Source organism: Tachypleus tridentatus, chromosome 2 (assembly GCF_004210375.1).
Source record: "Tachypleus tridentatus isolate NWPU-2018 chromosome 2, ASM421037v1, whole genome shotgun sequence".
Classification (NCBI taxonomy): Eukaryota; Metazoa; Arthropoda; class Merostomata; order Xiphosura; family Limulidae; genus Tachypleus; species Tachypleus tridentatus.
The window spans coordinates 23,902,314-23,928,450 of NC_134826.1; the positions used below are offsets into that span (position 1 = coordinate 23,902,314).

At 34.5% G+C, this 26,137-nt stretch overlaps 1 protein-coding gene across 7 annotated transcripts in view; it reads left to right on the top strand.

Moving 5' to 3' along the window:
- LOC143239573 (transmembrane protein 245-like) overlaps positions 1-26,137 on the top strand; it is a 56,704-nt gene that overhangs the window by 18,920 nt on the left and 11,647 nt on the right. For 5 of the 7 annotated variants that reach the window (XM_076480774.1, XM_076480810.1, XM_076480782.1 and 2 more), the window contains exons 6-11: positions 8,165-8,313; positions 14,558-14,662; positions 15,488-15,664; positions 19,734-19,961; positions 20,585-20,707; positions 23,324-23,561. In XM_076480774.1, the coding sequence (XP_076336889.1) occupies positions 8,165-8,313; positions 14,558-14,662; positions 15,488-15,664; positions 19,734-19,961; positions 20,585-20,707; positions 23,324-23,561 (1,020 nt within the window). The remainder of the gene's footprint in view (positions 1-8,164; positions 8,314-14,557; positions 14,663-15,487; positions 15,665-19,733; positions 19,962-20,584; positions 20,708-23,323; positions 23,562-26,137) is intronic. The other 2 variants (XM_076480817.1, XM_076480825.1) reach the window with 1 other exon arrangement.

Sequence of the window (26,137 nt, forward strand, 5' to 3'; positions counted from 1 at the left end):
ACAGGTGTTGTGGACATTGTATCTGATGCTGGTGTTTGGGTATAGTGCTCACAAAACCCTGGCATTACTGCAGTGTCCTTGCTTGAAGTGCATTTCCTCATAGCACTCCATGGTGGGTGGGTTCATTTTACACCAAAATTTCCTTTTTTTATTATGGATCCCCCAAATAAAAGCTTAAATAAAATAGTGAAAAAATAGTCCGTAGGTAAACATTTACATTTAGAAGATTCTGAGCAGCAATCTTCAACATCTGTAACACTTGTACCTCATTTTCTGATACTACATTCTCTTTCAGACACACCTTTAGGGCAGATGTCTCCCTTTTTCATTCAGAATGGACTAGAGGGACTTGCTGCCTCTTCAGAGTCAGTAAAGAAGCTTGATCTGGTGACATATTGATGGAAACATCCACATCTCAACACAGTGAACTCCTCATGCATTCAAAGGCAATTGGGGATATACCTATTGAGGTTACACCTCATGCTACTTTGAATTCATCATGAGGAGTTATTATTGAGAGGGATTTGAAGAACATCCCTGAGTCAGAGATTTTTGCTGGTTTCTCCACTCAAAGAGTTTCTGCAGTGAGGCGTATCTTTACTCGCAAAGATGGAATTATGATGCCGACCAACATCCTCATTCTGACATTCACATCACCACGTCCACCTGTCACCATTAAGGCAGGTTATCTTTATTGCATGGTATGGCCATACATTCCAAACCCTCTCCGATGTTTTCAGTGTCAGCGGTTCAGTCACTCGAAGATGTCATGTTGTGGTTCTTTGACGTGTGCTCATTACAGTGGCAAGGACCATGACGGCTGTGAGTGTGAAACGGACCCCTAACATCACCGTAAGCCATGTTAAGCATAGCAAAAGTTTCAGTCGCAGATTTTCCAAGTTTAACACAAAATTTCACAGCAAGTTGCTCCTTCATTGCTCCTTCAGGTCATTCATTCTGAAATCCGCCAAACGAAAAAATTGCACTTCACTTAAAACCGCATAGCTAATACACAAATGAAGATATCTGCAATCAAGAAATGGCGTCATAATCAGCTGATCTGTGCGAACCTAGTGACACCAAGCGGATTCCCCTGGAACCAACTGGAGCCGCGCAATTCAATTTTTTGAACAGGCCTCGTATGCTGCTGCACTTCATTCCACTACTACAGTGGAAGTGCAGACGGATCTGTCTGTGCTTCTAACAGAATTGTTCTCAAAACAAATGAAAAGTCTTTTGATCTCCGTGGTTAAAAAAGTTGATGAAATAACTTCAACACCCATCTCTCTCCCTTATATACATTCCAACAAATCCCACAATCCACTTCCTTTAGTTCTGGGTACAGGCATTTCCTTGGATACATCTTCTTCTTCCATTCTAAGATGCAAAACGATCATTCATTCACTTCCTCATTCATTGGAATCCTTTTCCAACAGCAAAGACCTGCCCAATCGACCCAGGGCAGGATCTATGGAGGTCAATAGACCTCCCTCGAATAAAGACAGTAAAGAAAAAAGACATGGTTGTAAACAGAAGGGTTCTCCACCCAATTTGCCTACACATAAATAAAAATGGTTTCCTTAATACAGTGAAACTGTCGAGGTTTACTGCCATCACTGAATAACTCTCTCTCACTGTTGCAAATTGGCTCTTTGTCAATAACTTTCACATCTCATGTCAGTTGTCGAATGTGAGGTATGTTGAGCGACAGCTACAGACTGCTCTCAGTCGTTTGCTGAAGTGAACTACAGCAAACAGCTTTAACTTCTCTCTCTCTAAAACTCTTTGCATGCACTTTTGCTACCAATGGGGTATTCGTTTTGATTCTGAACTCCACATTGGTGAAGTTATGCTGCCTGTGGTCCCTTAGATAAAGTTCTTGGGGCTTATCTTTGATGATAAGCTGACCTTTATACCACACATGAAGCAGCTATGAGTCAAATGTACAAGAGCACTGAACATCCTCCATGCCTTCTCTTCCACCATTTGGGTAGCAGATCGATGTTCTGGGCTAAAGATATACCATGCTCTTATTCAATCAAATCTCGACTATGGATCACTGGTCTATGGCTCTGCCAGAACCTTGGCCTTAAAGATGCTGGACTCCATTCATCATCAAGGAATTCGGCTGTACACTGGAGCTTTCTGCACCTCCCCAGTTCAGAGCTTATACGTAGAATCTCATGAACCTTCTCTGCACCTTGGCCATTTGCAACTGTCTTTATTATATGCTTTGAAACTTTGTTTTTTACCAAAGCATCCTACCTGGTGTTGTGTTTTCCTTCCTTGGTGGGCCATAATTTTTCAGAACAGATGATCTGCCATTGCTCCTTTTGGCCTTCGTATCCAGGTGCTGTTGGATAAATTGGATCTGTCCTTGGATAATATTGCTGTATCCACTGGTTATCCCATCCCACCATGGCTTCTTACAGTCCCCAAATGTGACTTATCTTTATGTCATCTGAGAAAAGCAGACACTCCTGATTGGAAATACTGTTTGTTATTTGCTGAACATCTTTCAAACCATCCTTTCATTTCTATTTATACAGATGGTTCAAAATGAGGTGACTGTGTGGGCTGTGCCGTGGTTTGTTGTACTTCAGTGGTTGCATGCAGAATCCCCTCTACAGCTTCTATGTTCACTGCTGAACTGTATGTCATTTTTCTTGCCCTGGAGCACATAGAAACTAAGCAGTACTCAAATGCACTATTTGTACTGAGTCATTTAGTTCTCTACAGTCCTTGGAATGGCTTCAAGTTTGTTCACACCCTGTTCTTGCTGATATTCAAAACCAACTGGCCCATTTCTCTTTAACATCTACTTCTATCCAGTTTTTTTGAATACCGGGCCATGTTGGAATTTGTGGGAACGAGATTGCCAACATTGCAGCTAAATTTGTCTGCTCTGGCACTATCATTGCTGTGCATATTCCATACGTGGACTATGGTCCTGTATTTAAGGCTTGGCTCCGTGCCAGCTGGCAGTCAACTTGGAGTGAGCAATGTGAAAACAAGCTTTTTGAAATAAAACCCTATATTGGACTTTAGCCATCTTGCTTCCATAAGGATCGGAAAGAGGAAGTAGTTCTAACTAGACTATGCATTGGTCACATCTGGCATTGTAATAGCCATACCTGTTCTTTATGTAGACTTCACACATGTCTACAAACAGGGTATGATGAAAGTTGGCAGTAGTTTTGGAATGAGCAAGTTTGTGACAAGATTTTCTGAATAAACCCTATTGTTATTGTTTGGCTGTTTAGTTTCTGTGAGTACTGAAGAGAGAAGGTTGTCTTGTCAAAGCTATTAGCCACAGTTTCTTTACTCATTGTTATGGAATTTTGCAAAAATCTGATCTATAAATCTATAGCTTCTGTTATGCTCAAGTTATGATTGCCCACATTTTACTTTCATGCCACTGTTGTGACTTCCAAGGATGCCACCATTTTAAATATATTTTTCCTTAGGATTTACCTATGACATTGAACAGTGCCATTGGCAACGTTGACACTGTTCATATTGACAGTATTTTTAAGGGTCATTAGCCTTTATTATCCTGTCTTATTTTTGTTTCAACAACAGAAAATTTACATATTTATTTGTGTTTTTTTATTTCTCTACATTTTTCTCTGTTTTTTTCTCTTTAATAAACAGTTTGTCATCAGTAATCCTAGTGCTTAGCACTTTTAGGTCCTAACCAACCAAACAACCAACTGTTCTTGGTAACTTTATTTCAATGAGTATCTCATCATGATTACATGTATACTGACTAAATACTTTTCCCTTTACAGTTGCAAGTAATAGAAGGCATAGGATCATCATCTGATTTGTCTGTGTTTTCTTTGCTAAAAAAAAGCACAGAAACAAGAAATCTGTTTTTGGCTTAAAATGGAAAATAATAGTGAAAGGATGAACAAAATGTTTTTGAATACACTTTAATGATAAATGTTGCTCAAATTTCTTTCTTACAGAATTAAAATTTTAATCCAGAATTATTGTCCTACTATAATTTTAGCAAATACATATTTTTCTCAGAGTTGTCACCTTTTTGGTTCTGGTTAAGTTTGGAATTTAGGGTTAAACAACAAAACAAAGAAACTATGAGATGATACACAACCATCACACTGAAAGCTAGCTTTTCCTTCCATCTGATTTGGAAACTTGCATGCCACTAACCTTTAGATAACTCCCACCTAACCTCATGAGACTTCTCATTACTTGTGTTTCTGCACAATGATATCATACACAAGTAGGATGGTGACCCAATCTCCATGTGCACTCCTGATCTTCATTCAACTCCACAGTGTTAAATACATCAGCCATGCTTTTTCTTTGTTGGTTTGAGGAGAGTTGTAGTTGTTAAGGAACTTTTCCTTTTTTTTTTATTCAAATTGTAACATGTAACATCTGCTGTTTGTGTGAATGCCTAATTTTCTCCTCCAGGTTGTGTAACACTTGTAGGTTATTAAGGCTTAAACTTTTGAGATGACATAGTGGTCATTGTGAATATGATAGAAGTTACTTTATGCTCTCAGGGCCTTCAATTTCAGTATTTTCTTCAGAATTTCCTTCCACTCATTACTAGGTTGAATAAGGAGGAGAAATTTGATAGTTACTTCACCTGATTAAATTTTGAAAATTTCTTTCCCTCCTGAAAAAAAAATCATGTATTTTTAGGCCTTAATTTCTCAGGTATGCATCTTTTTTTTTATTTTCCTGTTTCATATTCCTTTTAATCCTAATCCTAACTCACTTCCTTCACCATTCCTGACCACTTACATTTCTGCAATGTCAATACTCACTTTCTTACTTCTAATTCTTATTTCCTCATTTTTCATCCTTGTGCATCCCATTTTTTTGTGTATATTACATTTGTGATTGGCTTTGCTAGTTCATCTTGCTCCCAAATACCCAAACTTGTGTCTTAACTTGATCCTTTTTACCATATATCTTTATCTTTCCTCTCTATGCCTCAAGTCTGAAGCACTCAGAGAATTTTGTGGGTGATTCTCATTTCCTTACTTCCCCACTGTGGCCATTCCACATCTATTATTCTCTGATCACTAGCATCTTTGTTGTTGGGGAGTGTTGGATAGGGATACTCTCCTATCCAAGTTTGAGTTCTATCTTTCCTTCTACAAGCCTTTTGCCTAGCCCATTTCTTTGCTCTGAATTAGGAGGTACTCCTGATTGGATTGATTCATGGGCTGCTGCTACTCTTCATCAACACTAAATTTCATACTTTGTTTTTCCACTGTCCCAAATCTTATCCTTCACCATTTTACTCCTTCATTATTTGTCTTTTAATTCCTCTCTACCCAATATCAGACTCATTGAGCTCATCAATGTCATTTCTCTCATATCATGGTTTTAACTTCTATGGTCACACAGGGTTTTTCTACTTTTTACTCTGGACCTTCAATCCAATTCCCTTCCACTCTTCCTTTCAACACATGCCTTTTTCCTTTTTTCATTCTATTCCCATCTTTGTCCAATTTCTCTTCAAGAGTGTGGTCATCTTCACTTCCAGTAGTTCCTTGCTTCTGTTCATTCCCAGTGGGATTGGCCTTCTCCTATCTACCTATGGGATATGGAACTTATGGCAACTAAAATTCATACCTATCCTGATCATTTTACATGTGTTTAATGTTTGGTGACCATGGAACACAGATAGTGATATTAGATCAGTCCATCCTCAGTTTTTGTATGGGTGGATGGGACTGATCCAATATTACTATCTGTGTTCCGTTATCTCAACTCAAATTGGACCTACACTTCTTTACCTATGCTTCCACATTTTGTTGGGGAGCATTCCTGAACAACAACCTTATATCTGGAAAATGGACCCAGGGTGACTCATCTCTCATTTTCCATATACTCAAACTTCCAGTAGACTTTCAGGCATGATATCATTATTATCACTTTTAGTGAATCATTTTGATATATTCTGTTCCAACAACTCCTTAGATTTTTCTAAATTTAACTGCCATGTGATATATGATCCAGCATCCCTTGCTTAATTCTTCTTATACTTTTCTTATTGGGCCATTTATCAACAGGTTGTTTTATTTTTGCCTGCTATGAACTGGTTTGTAGACCATCTTCCTTGGCCAGGCAATGTTGTGCATGTTGATGGTTTCTTTTTCCCCAGTTTCCCATTAGGATGATCTTTTGGGAATACCACTCATTTTTGCTTGGCCAACCCTTTGAATGTCATGCTTCCTCTCTTCTAGTAATCTTTCTCTATCCCTTAGCCCTTGATCTCACTGCATTTTGCATGGTTTTCTCTTATCATAATACTCACTAATTTTTATGGTCTTTACCTTGTACCCTGGCCTTAACTAGAGACACTCTTATCCTTGGATCCCTCTTCTATGCCACCTGATAACTCAACTCTTTCCCATCTCCTTTCCCTCACAGGATCTCTTTTTTCTTTCATCACATCTACATTGGTCCACTTAATATCAAATAATATTTATAACATGAATATTACTGCCATCTTTGTACACCTGGTGTCTGTCCAAGAGTCTGATGGTAGAATTGAGGTGAGCATGCACCAGAATTACGCACACTATGATATAAATTCTGTACGCTTCTCTTCCTGTAGCTGTAGTTGGTTCAAGACTCTATCAGTAGAGTTGAGACAAGCACACAATTTCTGTGCATGCCTCCTACAACTTGTTTCAGTCAAATAAGTGTGATGGTTAAGTTGAGGTATGCATTTGACATGCTCTGAACTTGCTCTAACCACATTACAAATATAGGTCATCTGACATCTTCTGTGCTAGTACTTGAATGACCAGGTTTTGTTTTTAGTCTGCCCATACTCATGACACATAGGGCTCATTTACCCAGGAAGAGATAAGATGTAGTCTTTCACAAATATGCCATTATGAAGCCCCTTTAATCATGGGCCACATTTCAGGTGTTTTCTGAAAGGAGCTCATATAAGAAAAATTTTCACAAGTCCCTCCATCATATCAACATTGGATTCTGGTTTTCTGTGGGGAGGGGTTAATCCTCTTGGATGTTAACATTTTCCTTATCTAAAAATGTATTTCCAATAGATACTTACTTCTTCACACATTTTCCACCCTTTTTTCCTACTTTCACTGCAAATTATTGTTTTTTGTCACTTCACAGGATAGTAAGATCATAAATATTAAATTACAGTGGGAGGTAATGTGATTGGAGGCAGTGTTGCCCTCCTATTGATGGAGGGTTTTTGCTACATAGTAACACAGTAGAGTAATTCACAATAAACCTTGTTTGTTGAGGTGAGAGTTGCCTGTAGGCTAAAGGTAGGCAAATGTCTAAGACAGATGCATGGGGAAAATAGCTTTTATGTGAAAAAGTGAATATCTATCAGAAATACATTTTGAGGTGAGGAAAATGTTAACTTCAGCTAAACTGTATCAGTAGATAGACAGCAAGACCTTTAGACATCATAAAATGTAGAACAAGAAAGACAGATTTACTGTATTCTTTGATAGATTTTTAGGCAGCATATTCATGATGAAACTTTGTAGAATGGATAGCAACTGTCTGTTGTGGAGACACAAGCATAGAGGACGACATTTCGAAAGTCTTCCGCCTTTCGTCTTCAAATCTGAAAGACAAGAAAAATCAAAGAATCATTTTATATTAACACTATTAATCTTTCACTAAACAGAGATTCTGGATTAGAGGTGAGAAACCTGTGGCTGCCATTGGTTGAATCTACAGGAAATCTCCAATCAGAAACAGTGATAATTCACCCAATCACAACGCACTCTCCACAATCCCCCAGGACACTATAAAAGACCAGCACATACACTGACTCGAAGACACAAGGTGGAAGACTTTGAAACGTTGTTTTCTATGCTTATGTCTCCATAACAGGCAGTTTCCATCCATTCCACATAGTTTCATTGGGTTTACTGAAACATAATTTTAGTTGTATTTAATATTGAAAGAGCAGAGCAGGGAATACCATGAATACAGTTTTTGAAAACTTACAGAAAAAAACTTAGACGTGATTACATGTGTAACTGTATACATAATGTTTTATAAATATTCTTTGAGGGTTTAAGAATGAAGCTCATATTACAGAATGTTAAGGCATGTATTGATTGCACAAGTAATACAATACTCAAATTTGTTTCTTTATCCAAAACATTTATAGGATCTCACTCTGGATTGTTCAGTTTCATCAGGAGAAAAGTTGCTATTGGTTTAGAAGTTGGAAAGAAGTGGTATCAAACTAGGAAGGAAGTACTCGTGCCTACACCAATTCGAGGTTTAGGAAAGATACTTGTACAGGGTGACCAAAAGGTACATTTCATGCTTTGTGTTATAAGTTTTTGGCCCCGTACATTTCAACTCATAAATGCTGCTCCTTTTATTTAGATTTTATTTTTATAAGTTGAAAAAGTTTGATAGCTACTTGTAATCACAGTGGAGTCAGTAAAGTATATTTAGTGTTTACAAGGTTTTGATGGTTCGTAGTAGTTACATTACAGTGAATAAAGTATTGTTAGTGTTTACAAAGTCTTGATGGCTCCTAGTAGTTACATTACAGTGAATAAAGTATTGTTAGTGTTTATAAGGTCTTGATGGCTCCTAGTAGTTACATTACAGTGAATAAAGTATTGTTTGTGTTTACAAAGTATTGATGGCTCCTAGTAGTTACATTACAGTCAAGAAAGTATTGTTAGTGTTTACAAGGTGTTGATGGCTCCTAGTAGTTACATTACAGTGAATAAAGTATTGTTAGTGTTTACAAGGTGTTGATGGCTCCTAGTAGTTACATTACAGTGAATAAAGTATTGTTAGTGTTTACAAGGCCTTGATGGCTACTAGTAGTTACATTACAGTGAATAAAGTATTGTTAGTGTTTACAAGGTGTTGATGCTCCTTGTAGTTACATTACATTGAATAAAGTATTGTTAGTGTTTACACGATTTTGATAGCTACCTGTAATCACAGTGGAGTCAGTAAAGTATAGTTAGTGTTTACAAGGTCTTGATGGTTCCTAGTTGTTACATGACAGTGAATAAAGTATTGTTAGTGTTTACAAAGTCTTGATGGCTCCTAGTAGTTATATTACAGTCAATAAAGTATTGTTAGTGTTTACAAGGTGTTGATGGCTCCTAGTAGTTACATTACAGTCAATAAAGTATTGTTAGTGTTTACAAGGTCTTGATGGTTCCCAGTAGTTACATAACAGTGAATAAAGTATTGTTGGTGTTTACAAGGTCTTGATGGCTCCTAGTAGTTACATTACAGTAAATAAAGTATTGTTAGTGTTTATAAGGTCTTGATGGCTCCTAGTAGTTACATTACAGTGAATAAAGTAAAGTTAGCGTTTACAAGGTGTTGATGGTTCCTAGTAGTTACGTTACAGTGAATAAAGTATTGTTAACGTTTACAAGGTGTTGATTGCTCTAGTAGTTACATTACAGTGAATAAAGTATTGTTAGTGTTTACAAGTTGTTGATGGCTCCTAGTAGTTACATTACAGTGAATAAAGTATTGTTAGTGTTTACAAGGTGTTGATGGTTGATTACAGTCAATAAAGTATTGTTAGTGTTTACAAGGTCTTGATGGTTCCCAGTAGTTACATAACAGTGAATAAAGTATTGTTGGTGTTTACAAGGTCTTGATAAGCTCCTAGTAATGTTACATTACAGTGAATAAAATATTGTTTTGTGTTTACAAAGTCTTGATGGCTCCTAGTAGTTACATTACAGTCAAGAAAGTATTGTTAGTGTTTACAAGGTGTTGATGGCTCCTAGTAGCTACATTACAGTGAATAAAGTATTGTTAGTGTTTACAAGGTGTTGATGGCTCCTAGTAGTTACATTACAGTGAATAAAGTACATGTTAAGTGTTTACAATGTGTTGATGGCTCCTTGTAGTTACATTACAGTGAATAAAGTATTGTTAGTGTATACAAGGTGTTAATGGCTCCTAGAAGTTACATTACAGTGAATAAAGTATTGTTAGTGTTTACAAGTTGTTGATGGCTCCTAGTAGTTACATTACAATGAATAAAGTATTGTTAGTGTTTACAAGGTTTTGATAACTCCTATGAGTTACATTACAGTGAATAAAGTATTGTTAGTGTTTATAAGGTCTTGATGCTCCTAGTAGTTACATTACAGTGAATAAAGTATAGTTTGTGTTTACAAGGTGTTAATGGCTCCTAGTAGTTACATTACAGTGAATCGAAAAGTTTTGTTGGTGTTTTCAAGGTCTTGATGGCTCTAGTAGTTACATTACAGTGAATAAAGTATGATGGTCTCTAGTAGTCATATCATTAAGTTACATAACAGCCTTTGTTAGTGTTTACAAGGTCCTTGATGGCTCCTAGTAATTACATTACAGTGAATAAAGTATTGTTGGTGTTTACAAGGTGTTGATGGCTCCTAGTAGTTACATTACAGTGAATAAAGTATTGTTAGTGTTTACAAGGTGTTGATGGCTCCTAGTAGTTACATTACAGTGAATAAAGTATTGTTAGCATTTACAAGGTGTTGATGGCTCCTAGTAGTTACATTACAGTGAATAAAGTATTGTTAGTGTTTACAAGTTGTTGATGGCTCCTAGTAGTTACATTACAGTGAATAAAGTATTGTTAGTGTTTACAAGGTGTTGATGGCTCATTACAGTCAATAAAGTATTGTTAGTGTTTACAAGGTCTTGATGGTTCCCAGTAGTTACATAACAGTGAATAAAGTATTGTTGGTGTTTACAAGGTCTTGATGGCTCCTAGTAGTTACATTACAGTGAATAAAGTATTGTTAGTGTTTACAAGGTGTTGATGGCTCCTAGTAGTTACATTACAGTGAATAAAGTATTGTTTGTGTTTACAAAGTCTTGATGGCTCCTAGTAGTTACATTACAGTGAATAAAGTATTGTTAGTGTTTACAAGGTGTTGATGGCTCCTAGTAGTTACATTACAGTGAATAAAGTATTGTTAGTGTTTACAAGGTGTTGATGGCTCCTAGTAGTTACATTACAGTGAATAAAGTATTGTTAGCGTTTACAAGGTGTTGATGGCTCCTAGTAGTTACATTACAGTGAATAAAGTATTGTTAGTGTTTACAAGGTGTTGATGGCTCCTAGTAGTTACATTACAGTGAATAAAGTATTGTTAGTGTTTACAAAGTCTTGATGGTTCCTAGTAGTTACATTACAGTGAATAAAGTATTGTAAGTATTTACAAAGTCTTGATGGCTCCTAGTAGTTACATTACAGTGAATAAAGTATTGTTAGTGTTTACAAGGTCTTGATGGCTCCTAGTAGTTACATTACAATGAATAAAGTATTGTTAGTGTTTACAAGGTTTTGATGGCTCCTAGTAGTTACATTACAGTGAATAAAGTATTGTTAGTGTTTACAAGGTGTTGATGGCTCCTAGTAGTTACATTACAGTGAATAAAGTATTTTTAGTGTTTACACGATTTTGATAGCTACTTGTAATCACAGTGGAGTCAGTAAAGTATATTTAGTGTTTACAAGGTTTTGATGGTTCCTAGTAGTTACATTACAGTGAATAAAGTATTGTTAGTGTTTACAAAGTCTTGATGGCTCCTAGTAGTTACATTACAGTGAATAAAGTATTGTTAGTGTTTACAAAGTATTGATGGCTCCTAGTAGTTACATTACAGTCAAGAAAGTATTGTTAGTGTTTACAAGGTGTTGATGGCTCCTAGTAGTTACATTACAGTCAATAAAGTATTGTTAGTGTTTACAAGGTCTTGATGGTTTACACACATGACAGTGAATAAAGTATTGTTAGTGTTTAGCCAGTAGTCACATTACAGTGAATAAAGTATTGTTAGTGTTTACAAGGTCTTGATGGCTCCTAGTAGTTACATTACAGTGAATAAAGTATTGTTAGTGTTTACAAGGTCTTGATGGCTCCTTGTAGTTACATTACAGTGAATAAAGTATTGTTAGTGTTTACAAGGTCTTGATGGCTCCTAGTAGTTACATTACAGTGAATAAAGTATTGTTAGTGTTTACAAGGTCTTGATGGCTCCTAGTAGTTACATTACAGTGAATAAAGTATTGTTAGTGTTTACAAGGTCTTGATGGCTCCTAGTAGTTACATTACAGTGAATAAAGTATTGTTAGTGTTTACAAGGTCTTGATGGTTACTAGTTACATTACAGTGAATAAAGTATTGTTAGTGTTTACAAGGTGTTGATGGATCCCAGTAGTTACATTACAGTGAATAAAGTATTGTTAGTGTTTACAAGGTGTTGATGGATCCGAGTAGTTACATCACAGTGAATAAAGTATTGTTAGTGTTTACAAGGTCTTGATGGCTCCTACTAGTTACATCACAGTGAATAAAGTATTGTTAGTGTTTACAAGGTGTTGATGGATCCGAGTAGTTACATTACAGTGAATAAAGTATTGTTAGTGTTTACAAGGTCTTGATGGCTCCTAGTAGTTACATTACAGTGAATAAAGTATTGTCAGTGTTTACAAGGTCTTGATGGCTCCTAGTAGTTACATTACAGTGAATAAAGTATTGTCAGTGTTTACAAGGTCTTGATGGCTCCTAGTAGTTACATTACAGTGAATAAAGTATTGTTAGTGTTTACAAGGTCTTGATGGCTCCTAGTAGTTACATCACAGTGAATAAAGTATTGTTAGTGTTTACAAGGTCTTGATGGCTCCTACTAGTTACATCATAGTGAATAAAGTATTGTTAGTGTTTACAAGGTGTTGATGGATCCGAGTAGTTACATTACAGTGAATAAAGTAGTGTTAGTGTTTACAAGGTCTTGATGGCTCCTAGTAGTTACATTACAGTGAATAAAGTATTGTCAGTGTTTACAAGGTCTTGATGGCTCCTTGTAGTTACATTAAAGTGAATAAAGTATTGTTAGTGTTTACAAGGTGTTGATGGCTCCAAGTAGTTACATTACAGTGAATAAAGTATTGTTAGTGTTTACAAGGTCTTGATGGCTCCTAGTAGTTACATCACAGTGAATAAAGTATTGTTAGTGTTTATAAGGTCTTGATGGCTCCTTGTAGTTACATTACAGTGAATAAAGTATTGTTAGTGTTTACAAGGTGTTGATGGCTCCTAGTAGTTACATCACCGTGAATAAAGTATTGTTAGTGTTTACAAGGTCTTGATGGCTCCAAGTAGTTACATTACAGTGAATAAAGTATTGTTAGTGTTTACACGATTTTGATGGCTCCTAGTAGTTACATCACAGTGAATAAAGTATTGTTAGTGTTTATAAGGTGTTGATGGCTCCTTGTAGTTACATTACAGTGAATAAAGTATTGTTAGTGTTTACAAGGTCTTGATGGCACCTAGTAGTTACATTACAGTGAATAAAGTATTGTTAGTGTTTACACGATTTTGATGGCTCCTAGTAGTTACATCACAGTGAATAAAGTATTGTTAGTGTTTATAAGGTGTTGATGGCTCCTTGTAGTTACATTACAGTGAATAAAGTATTGTTAGTGTTTACAAGGTCTTGATGGCACCTAGTAGTTACATCACAGTGAATAAAGTATTGTTAGTGTATATACAAGGTCTTGATGGCTCCTACTAGTTACATCACAGTGAATAAAGTATTGTTAGTGTTTACAAGGTCTTGATGGCTCCTACTAGTTACATCACAGTGAATAAAGTATTGTTAGTGTTTACAAGGTGTTGATGGATCCGAGTAGTTACATTACAGTGAATAAAGTATTGTTAGTGTTTACAAGGTGTTGATGGATCCGAGTAGTTACATCACAGTGAATAAAGTATTGTTAGTGTTTACAAGGTCTTGATGGCTCCTACTAGTTACATCACAGTGAATAAAGTATTGTTAGTGTTTACAAGGTGTTGATGAATCCGAGTAGTTACATTACAGTGAATAAAGTATTGTTAGTGTTTACAAAGTCTTGATGGCTCCTAGTAGTTACATTACAGTGAATAAAGTATTGTCAGTGTTTACAAGGTCTTGATGGCTCCTAGTAGTTACATTACAGTGAATAAAGTATTGTTAGTGTTTACAAGGTGTTGATGGCTCCAAGTAGTTACATTACAGTGAATAAAGTATTGTTAGTGTTTACAAGGTCTTGATGGCTCCTAGTAGTTACATCACAGTGAATAAAGTATTGTTAGTGTTTATAAGGTCTTGATGGCTCCTTGTAGTTACATTACAGTGAATAAAGTATTGTTAGTGTTTACAAGGTGTTGAATGGCTCCTAGTAGTTACATTACATTGAATAAAGTATTGTTAGCATTTACAAGGTCTTGATGGTTCCTAGTAGTTACATTACAGTGAATAAAGTATTGTTTGTGTTTACAAGGTCTTGATGGCTCCTAGTAGTTACATTACAGTGAATAAAGTATTGTCAGTGTTTACAAGGTGTTGATGGCTCCTAGTAGTTACATTACAGTGAATAAAGTATTGTTAGTGTTTACAAAGTCTTGATGGCTCCTAGTAGTTACATTACAATGAATAAAGTATTGTTAGTATTACAGTGACAAAAAGAAAACACCTTAAAACTTCATTTGAATGAAGGAAAGGTTTATGTTCTCTCTTGCAGGTTCTTGCTGTGTTAGAAGGATCCATTGATACTTTCACTAGTATTGGTGTCATGTTATTAGTTTTGATATTGGCAGTTGTTGGAACAGTTTTACTCTCTGTTCAGGTAATGAAATTAATAGTAATAAAAAACAGCAACATAACTTTTGAAAATAATATGTTATAATATACATTTTAATTTGTACCTCTTTGTATCTCAGTGGTTATTAAAATGTATTTTAACTGCAATCCAAAAGCTAAAAGTCTAAATTCAAAGAAATTAAACTCATCTACTTCCTGTTCTTCAAACCATATAATGTTAACTTTTATGTAATTTTAAGATCATAATGTTTTTATGTTGAGTTTTCACACATTGGTAAAGAGACTGGTTCATCTTATACTTTAACACTGAGACTGAAAACTTATAAGTTTCTAATTTCTTTATTGATGTACTGAAACATGTAAATGAGTACAGTATATGAATGTGATTGATATAGAAGTGTAGATTGGTTGCAGTTAAAAACTGCTATAAGTGAATAAATACCAGGCAGTAGGGGTTTATGAAGAAGTGAATTTATATATATATAGATGGTAAAAGTCCAGAAAATTAAAATAGCTAGATGGCATACTGTTAAGGAGAGTTATGTAAGTTACAATTCATATTGTTGTCTAACACATTTAATCAACAAAACACTTAACTTTAGGCATAGTTAATGTATTCAACAAATAACATGCTGTTAAGGAGTGTTATGTAAGTTACCATTCATATTGTTGTGTAACATTTAATCAACTAAACACTTTAGGGATAAGTAATGTATTCAACATATGCTTTCAATTGTAAAGTTCAGAGTATTGTGTATTGTGAATATAATTAAACACTGCTATTTTGTATTTAATGTCTGCTACCAAATTTTGTGAGAAATATTCTGAAAAACAACCTTTCACTTAACAGATTTATGGTGAAAGTGTGCATCTCGTTGAAGTGACTAGTAACCTCGTCAACAGAGTTGTTGTTCACAATCCAGAACTGCAACAGTTGTTACCAGAGAAACTGCAAGATGTTCAGGGAACATTGGACTCTGTGGTAGGAAATGCTTATGTTTATGGAAGGGAGTGGATTACCACCACGGTAAGAATAAGTGTGGAGTATTTTAATGTATCCTGTAACTTTAGTTTCCATGAGTTGTATATATATTTTAACTTAGAACTTTAGAAGCATGTTCATTAACTGTTTCAACATTCATAGTTTTGCAGTCAGCTACATTGTACAGGAAGTGAGATGCTTACAATTGTGCATAGAGAAATAAACATTTCCTGGAAAACCAGATGACCTTCACGATGGCACCAAACTCCGTTTATGGACATATCACTCATTCGATTATACCCCCACTCCCAGTTTGCCCCTCAAGAGAAAAAGTCCACCTTTCATGAGTGAGCGGGTTATAGGGTTTTTATTTAATTTCTATCAAGACTTCTTGAACGTACACGATTTTCTGACATTGTGAACATAGTAGTTTTGCAAAGTAGCTGAACTGCAAAATATTGGCTTGTAGAGATAGTTGTAGCATCATAGTAATAATATACATAGAGAAAATACTTATACATGTATCATAGTATTTTATTTTTTATCAGTGATTGTAATGTAGGCTGGAGACATATGAAAGTTATTTTAATTATTATTATAAAATATATTATTTCCAGTATTTCTCCATGTTAGTTTTAGAAAAATTTTGAATAACTACAGTTTAATGTGGGATTCATTTTCTAAATAAACAAAACCTATATTTCCTTTCAAAAATCCCATACTAAATCATAATCATAGAGAGTCTTTAACATTTTAACCCTTCCAGCACATGCTGATGCAGTTTGTATCACCTTGCTTGAGAAGTACATATAGCAAAACAACATATAGTAACACTGAGTATTCCTACCAAATTCTTGTTAGATTCCATTAAACTTTTAAAGTATTTTGACATAAAGTATGACACTATTTTAATCACGTCTTTCTAATGAAAATGTTATTTATCTATAGTCGTTATTCGCACTGAAACAGTTAAAACAGTTTGAGTGTTTGGTGATTTTCATTTTAAGTATAAAAATACTTTTATTTATCTTATAGTTTTCATATTTCATTTGCATAATCTCTAGGACCTTCTGAATGAATATTAAATTTTTTAAGGTAAATGTTTATATTTGATTTTTAATTTTCTCCACCATATCACTAACTCTAGCTGCTGTCATCAATGCACAATGCAATGAAATAATTAAAATTAGGAAATAGAAAAAAGTACATACCTTTTAATTGTTTGTGGAATATATTTAAATATTATTATTTTGTTAAATTTGTAATTTCAGATCTTTTACTTTGCATATATAATTAATTTTAAATGTTTTATTTTGTTTCTTCTTTCCCACTTATTCTTTATCTCAACACAAGTGAGTGGTGCCCTCTAGACATATTACAATTTCGTTGGGATAACCTATGGCAAATTTTTGTTGAGTGCATAATATTGTAAGCCTTGAGAACAGATGTATATTTAAAAAGGTTTAAACCTTTTAACTAGGCATTTTAAAAGATAACTAACATATATTTAACAAAAATATAATAGTAAAACCTAAATACAATAACATTCAAGTTAATATTATATTTGAAATCATGTAGACTTACTTCTAAGGTACAGATGGGGTTTCTTTGTCGAGTTTTAACCCATGATGTCAACAAAGTATGTGATTAAATATATCCAAATGTTGATTATGCATTACACATAGCATATGTCACCCATAATTTTCTCTGCTATCCCACTTCAACATGACTTATCAGAGCAAGCATCATGGGATTTTACGAACATAAGCTGTAATTTCCAGCCATATAATATTTACATTTTCTTTTTAACAGTTGTATTATTCACTCTTTTGTCATGTTCTATCTGACACATCTATTTGTATCACTGTAATAGTTTTATAACTTTGTAGTTTACTAGTAATTTTCAGAACAAATTGTAGATGCAATGTCAGCTGTGATGTTTCAACGTATTTTAGCCATTATATATTGATATTTTTAATAGATGTCATGATTGTGTGAACACAATATTTATGTAACAGTTTTTTTTTATATGAAGTTTGATATTTTACTCAGACCTAATGTCTTCAGAGGATGCAGAACTGAATTGGATTCTTTTATTTTTCTCACTTTCTCCTGATATTGGAGTTGAAGATGCATCTTGTAACTTATTCTGTATTCATAAACTTCATATTCATTTTCTACTATTTCTTCTCAAGTTTTTGACCATTAGTTGTTTTTTTTAATGGGGTTTACTTCATGTAGTGTTTTTCCTTGCACTCATCATCAATTTTGGGACATTCTTTCTTCTGCATTATTAATAGTTTCCTTCTTCTCTTGATTAATCAGGACCATTTACTTACTTTGATGTTTTCCAAACCTATGTATCTCACTACTGTTGTTTCTGTTGCCACGTAGGTCTTACATTCTGACACTTTCACCTTTCAGATTACCTTGTAACATATGTATGGCTCTAATCAGATAACTTCAGTATTTCATTTGTTTTTGTCTCTGCAGGTGTTTTGCAATAATGTGTTCCCATTTAAAGGAAGTTTGTCAGCAGAACGTGACAAGGATTTGTTCATCATTGTCTTGTAGAGTCTTGTATTTTTACATGGTTGCTACATCTACCCATATTTTCTATGTGCTGTTGTACTGATGTGAGAAAGATGGGTCTTTATAACTCACTTCCTCCTAGATGGCTCTTCTATTTGGACTTTCGGAGGATGTCTTCTCAGATTTTTGTTCATCTATGGATCCTTTGATTTGTATTCTCTGAGATCATTAGATGTTTCAGTTTGCTTTTCTGTTCATCTTTAATTTATATCTTTCTTTTTACAACAAAAGGTTGTCAGTGTTGTACTTCATGTTACCTCAGTGTTTTTACTGTCATCTTGTTAGTGGTTCCACAAACAATAGGAGATTGGAAACTGATCTTAGGTCTTTTTTCATCTCATTTCCTATTGGTATATTCTTTCTTTTTAGTAGGTGAAACCTAGGAGCATCTTATAAAAGCTCTTTATTCAGGGTTTCTACATGGCAGTAAGGATTTCAAGTGATGCTTGTTTATACTTAAGTTACTTTCAGTGGGATTTTTGCTCATTCGTAGAGTCTATCTTTACACTTTTGTCTATTGAAGTTTCTTCTGTTGTTGTCTTTTACCTTCCAGTGTGAATCATTGTAAGGTTTGGCTTTGTAGATTCCCCTACCTTCTTCTGGAGTTTTTCACAGAAATTCCTCCTCATAACATTACGTGCAGCAGGGTAGGATGATGTATGGAGGAGCTGTTATCTTTAGTGTCTATCTCAATATTCCATTCATCTTTAGGATCTGCAGCTTTAATACACAATTACAACCCACAAAGCTGAGAGACTGTTATCTTTAGGGTCTATATAGGGTGTTCTCAAATATCCCATTAATCTTTTGACTGTAATACATAATACCACCTATAAAGCTAATCCTTTTGCTTGAATTAAAGGCTTTGTGAGTGAAGAGTTGCATTACTGAGGTGGATCAAAACTAAGTATGGACTTATAATGCAAAAATTAAGGATTTGATTATCTATAGTGGACATATAACACATTAACTCATTCTGTAGCTTTGCATTAAGAAAATAGTCTTTATACTGGTCTGCTTCATTTATTTTTTCTTCCTGGATTTCAATCCGACAAATTATTTTCTTCTTCTGGATTCTGCTTAGACTCTAGCTATTGTAATCTAGATATTTATTTTCCTGTCCTGTAGCTTGTATTTTTATGTTTATGGTTTTATTCTCTATTAATCAGTTTCCACCTCCTTTGCAGTGTGAGGTATTTTAACTTTCAGTATTTGAATTTTACATTTGTAGTATTAAAATGTATTTCAAACTGGTACTTATCTCTAAAATACTTTCTCTCTTCACAACTTTCAATATTATCTAAGTTATGGAAGGAAAACAGAGCTAACGTAATATCCACTGATGGTTGTGAAACAAGTCAATTGAAAGGAGAAGATATATATGTAAGTAATGCATGCCCTGCAATGGGTAAAGGACGTAGGAAGTTTTTAATCGTACGTTTTGTTAACAACATCGGGTTTCTCGTAAGAGCCCTGTTAAGTTTTCATTAACTGTGAATAAATTTTGCTTTCTAATGAAAAGGTGAAAGAGTTTATCAATGAAAAAGATGAATCCAGAGCAAACATTGTTGAGGAGCAGATCTTGAAAGTCTGGGACCGAATCTACCACATGTGGAAAACTAAAAATTCTACCATAGCTCTGACTTCACAACATGGAGTATCTTGGAATGAACTAGTAGATGGAATGAAAACATTAAATCTTACTCTTTTAATCAGTTATATTCAACAAAATATTGGCACTTTGATATCGGTGAGTCATAATTTAATAACTAGAATTTGGACAGTGCCTCTTTTCAAGTAGTATATTTCTGTACAGTTACAACTAAATTATACAACACTACACAAGAAAGAGAACTGCCCAAAATCTTAGATTTAAAGTGATAAAACACAAATTACCTAGTTATATTTTTGTTGCATGTCTTCTAAACTGGTTCAATTTCACATTCAACTTACAACCAAGATGGTTAAAGGTAAAGTTAATGAGTGATTTGAAAGATCAATAAATGTAGATTATAGTTTGGGGGTTCTTGTTACATCAAGAAGGAATGTTGATATATATACATATACATTTTTTATCAGTTATCAAAACCTGCTGTGTGACACTCTACAATATGTTTTTCATTTGGTGAAGGAACATTAAGGTTTTTCAAGATTTCATCCATTACTTATACAAAAGCTATCATGCAAGATTTATTAGCTGTTCAAATGTATACTTAATTTTGTAAATTACAAAAAAGAAACATTTTTTTTTTGAAGATTTAATAACTTCAGAAAATAATAAATCAATTGTTTATCAAAGAATATTTAGTTTCATATGAATGTTGAAGCAGAAATTTTTAAAGAAAATGCACTATTGATTGTGTTTCATTCCAGGTATTAGAATCTGTATGGACAGTTATTATCAATAACTTCAGTCTAGCACTTAGTAGCCTAACTGCAATCTTCTCCTTACTGTTTGGAGGGGGAACAGCTCTTCTGAATTTTCTTCTAGATTTTGTAAGTGTCGAGCTCTAAAGGTTTTAGGTATTTAGTAATTTTTGTATAACTTGTAGATGACATTATTTCTTTACAAATTGGGATGGCTAACATGAAGTGAATGTATTGTAGATTGTAATGACAAACATCATTTGTGACACCATACTCAGTTCCTTCCCTTAATGACCTTCCCAAAAGTCTGCTTTATTTCACTGTTTAAAATTCTTTATCTTTATGCAAGTTTATGTATGTAACTTATTTAATTTGTTGTTTATTATTAGAATCATCCATTAATAATAATTACATCTAACACTGTACTACGTCCTTTGTTAGAATCATCCTTGACTAGTAATTGCATATAATATTGTACTATGTCCATTGTTAGAATTATTCTTGAGTAGTAATTTCATGTAACATTATAATATATCCATTGTTAGAATCAACCTTCACTATTAATTACATGTAACATTGTACTACATCCATTGTTAGAATCATTCTTGATTAGTAATTGCATGTAACATTGTACTACTTCCATTGTTAGACTTAACCCTGACTTGTAATTCCATGTAATACTCTACTATCCATTGTTACAATTATCTTTCACAACTAATGACATGTAACAGTGCACAACATTCATTGTTGGAATCATCTATGACTACTAATTACATGAAACATTGTACTTTCCCATTGTTAGAATCATTCTTGATTCTACAATATCATTTTTAGAATTATTGTTGATTAGAAAGTGCATTTAACATTGTACTACCTCTATTGTTTGAATCTTTTTTGATTAGTAATTACATGTGACATTGTAATTGCATGTAACATTGTAATATGTCCATTGTTAGACTCAACCTTTTATACTAACTGCATGTAACATTGTAACACATTTGCTGTTGTGATCATTCTTGAATAGTAATTACATTTAATATAGTACTACATCTATTGTTAGAATCATTCTTGATCAGTAATTGCATGTGATACTATACTATGTCCATTGTTAGAATTATCCTTCACATTAGTAATTGCATGTATCATTGTACTATGTCAATTGTTAGAATAATTCTTCACTACTATTTACATGCCACATTGTACTACATCCTTTGTTAGAATCATTCTTGATTATTAATTGCATATAACATTATACCATATTTGTTGTTAGAATCATTCTTGACTAGTAATTGTATGTAACATTGTACTATATCCATTGTTAGAATTATCCTTCACTGGTAATTGCATGTAACATTGTACTATGTCCATGTTTAGAATCATTCTTGACTACGAATTACTTGTAACATAGTACTACATCCATTGTTGGAATAATTCTTGACTAGGAATTATATGTAAAATTGTTATTAGGATCACTTGTGACTGTTAATTACATGTAGTATTGTACCGCATTCATTGTTAGAATTATTCTTGATTAGTAATTGCTTGTAACATTGTATTAAGTCTATTGTTAGAATCACACCTGTCTTGTAATTACATGTAACATTGTACTAAGTTAGAATTATCATTGTTTGTAATTACATGTAATATTGTACTAAGTTAGAACTGTTTTTGCATTGTAATTATTTGTAACACTGTTGTAAGTTAGAATCATCCTCGGGTTCTTATTACATATAACATTGTACTGAGTTAAAATCATCCTTGACTTGTAGTTACATGTAACATTGTACTAACTGAGAATCATGTTTGAGTAGTAATTGCATGTACCATTTACTACATCCATTGTTGGAATCATTTTGATGAGTAATTAGATATTACATGTTTCTATCCTCACAATCATATTAACCAGTAATTGCATGTTACATTGTACCACTATCACTCAACTTCCATATTAACTAATAATTTCCTTTTACATTACTTTGCATTCACTTGACTTCCATATTCACCAGTAATAATGAATTAGTTATTTGTTTTAGTGCTATTATATATATAAACACTGCAGTCTAAAGCTAGTTCTTTAGACATTTTCAAAGATTAAAAGGTGGCATGATAATAACATTCTAACCACACTTAGTTTTGTACATCCATTGCCAATGATGTGTTTTGCTCAGTTCTAAGATTGTTTAAATTAATGGTGTGTACCTAAGGATAACATTTATGGCACCTTTAATACAATAAACTAAAATTAATATATATGTATATGCTTAATGTAAATATTATATACAGATACTTATAATAACATAGACTTAATGCTCAAAGACCATTTATTTAAAGTTAGTTTTATTTTTCCCAATAGTTTTTATATTTTGAAAATTGTTATTTATATTATTAAAATGCAGGAACAAAATATTTTTTAATTAGTTGGCTCAGTTGTTAGCTTATAAACACTAAAATTTAGAGTTCAGTCTCAGTGGTGGCTGCAGTGCTGATGACCCTTTTTGCAGCTTTGTGCTTAAGCAAATCAAATTAATTACTATTAGAAATAAAACACTGCATGAAGAAGCTTCATGAAAAAAATTAACTGTTTTACATAGATTTTTAATGAAACATATTTGGCTAATATGGGACCAAAATATCATGAAATGTCAAAATTTATGATGTATCAGTAATTCATAATCATATGAATCTTTTCTGTTTGGAAGAAACTTGATTCACATAAGGTTTATTCATATTAATGTTATTTTTTAGGTTGTATTTTCAACAGCTTTATTTTACTTGCTCTGTGCTAGTAGTACTTGTTACAAGCCTGTAGAACTTGTGAGCAAGCTGCTACCATCTGGTGGAGCTGGTAACAAAGTAGGAGAGGTAGTGGAGCAGTCCATAAATGGAGTGTTTGCTGCTTCTTTCAAGTTGGCTTTGTTCTATGGTCTGTACACCTGGCTGATACACACTCTTTTTGATGTGAATATCATTTATATACCATCTGGTAAGTTAAGGAATTGTCAACTGTTTTGTGCATTTCTCAGCAATTTTTGATGTAATGTGTAGATTTTTCTCTTCAATAACTACAGACACATACTAACCACCAAAGTAAAAATAAATAAGCATCTTTGTATTCCTTTACAGCATTTATCTCCACTCACAGGATTAGCTAATCTTGTTTGGTGCTGCCAAGCTTCTTTGAAGCTCTCCACAGGAATCCTGTTGGGTTTTCTGGAAACACCCTTGTCTTTCTGTCCTCCACTTGTCTCCATCTTGTCTTTGGCTCCAGCAATATATACATAGTTTCTTTGTTGTTGAAAGCCTATAGATTGTTATGCGATATAAGCTAGGGTCCATTTACACTCGACTTCTCTTAGGGATTACACACGCATCCATTTCTGAAATGTTATGTATTTGATCCAGTCTCAGATATTATCGAGCCTCAAGTGACATTGGTCCACCAACATTCCACCCGTACACCATGTTTGTCTCTGTTGGAACCTCATATGTCTCTGATTCCCATTTCATTTCCCACCTCTGGTTTCTTCTTTTCTTGTTTCCTTCCATCCTCTTCAAGATCCTGTGATCACTACCAGTGTTGGTCAGAAGTGGTTCAGGAGTTACTCTTGCAGTGGGCAGTTGATCCTGTTCCCCATACTTCTAGGGGTTTTGGTTCCTTCTTTTCTTTGCTCCCTAGAAAATCGAGTATTGTTGGCTGGATATTGACTTATCTTATCTCAACTGCTTCATGTTACTATCCAAGTTCGCTATGGAGTTTTTTTCTCACCCTGAGATGGCATTTTATCCAGGGTTGTGGATGACATAAATGGAAGTCTCAAATGCTTACCTGCATACATAGATATCACCTCAATTTGTCCATCTCAGGATGCTTTAACTATGTTGGGCCCTTCCCTTCAGACTGGCCTTGACATTTTATGTGTATTTTCAAACTTTCCAGACTATTGTATACCATCTTCATGTGCAGGGATTGAGATTTAATTAATACATTGATGACTGGCTTCTTCTGGCTCATTCTGAACAGGAATCAGCCACTTATGCTTGGCAGCTAGTTCTGTGCAGCTTATGTGGGCTGGTTGGTCAAATTCGAAACGTTCTTCCTCAGACCCACTCAGTATCTTGACCCTTTGGGGGTCTTTTTTGACCCAACTATCAGTTGAACACTGCTTTTTCCTTTACTGCTTATTTCAATGGAACATCTGATTTTCCATGCCCTCAGCTCAGTTATTTACTGTTTGCAAGGTTCTATCTCTTTAAGGGATTTGGTCTTCCTTGATATCACTAGCTCCTCTTTGTTGTACCTATATGAGATCCCTTCAGTGAGTGCTTCATGAACAATGGAACCTTGTTCAGGATCATCTTTTTCCCTAAATATTCTTTCTCCTTCCCTGCAAGATGACCTGCATTGGTGGCTGGACAAAGCCCTCACACCAGAGGATGTGCTCCTTTCTTCCCCACATCCAATTTTACATCTTTTGATGGATGAAGCCCTTTAGGAATGGAAAATATGGGTCAATTACCAAGGAGCTTTAGGCTAGTAGCCTGCAGACAAAATTTTTTGAATATCACTGTTCTTGAACTTCTGTTAGTATGTTGGACATTATATCATTTCCTCCTTTTTGCCTGGTATTGTCTTGGGATAATTCCTTCAGACAGTTCTGAGGTGGTGGCACATATCACCCACCCAGGGTGTACCTGGTCCAGAAATCTGTATTTTTAGACATTAGACCTCTTATACTGGTGCCTCACACATCACATTCACCTTATTGCATGTCTTGTGCCTGCCAGGTGCTTTCAGTCTGGTTGTGGATTATTTTTCAAGCCTTGACATGATATATCCCATAGTGTTGGCATTAGATCCCCTCGTTTTCAGGTATCTTTCCCATTGGTAGGAATCCTCCCATGTGGATATCTTGCTGTGGACCTCACCACAAAGTTACTTTTCTTTTGATCACCTGTACTTCATCCACAGGCTCTGGCAGTCAGTGCCTTCAGCCTGTATTGGTCACCTAATTATCTTTATGGGTATCCATCCATCTGATCACTTCATTGGGCGATTTTTCTTGTCCTCTCCATTCCACGTTGAGTCTTTGTACTAGCTTTCTATTGGCCATACCAGTCTTGGTTTCCATAGTTATTCATCCAGTTGTCCTCCTTTTCTTTGTCAACCTCAGTCACATGTCTTACATCCCAGCCTTTACAGTCTGCATTATCATGCCTGGCTTTTGCCAAATTTTTATGAAACAAACCAGTTTTACATGTTGAGATGCTTCCTTGTTAGCTAGTTCCACCCATACATCTTTCACAGAAGTGTACAATACAAATGTAAGGTATTCCATAATTGGTCAACTACCAGGGGTGTCTTTAGCTGACAAGATTACTGTGACACATGTGGCAGAAATTTTCCCCTGGATCTTTGGTTTCCTTGCTTTATAGATATTGGGCAGCCTTTATTCTATATCATTTGTTTTTCAAATACCATAAAGTGTGTATTTTCCCTGTTCTTACCATGCTCATGCATTCCTTCAAGATACATTGTCCTACCAGTTATCCAGACTAGGA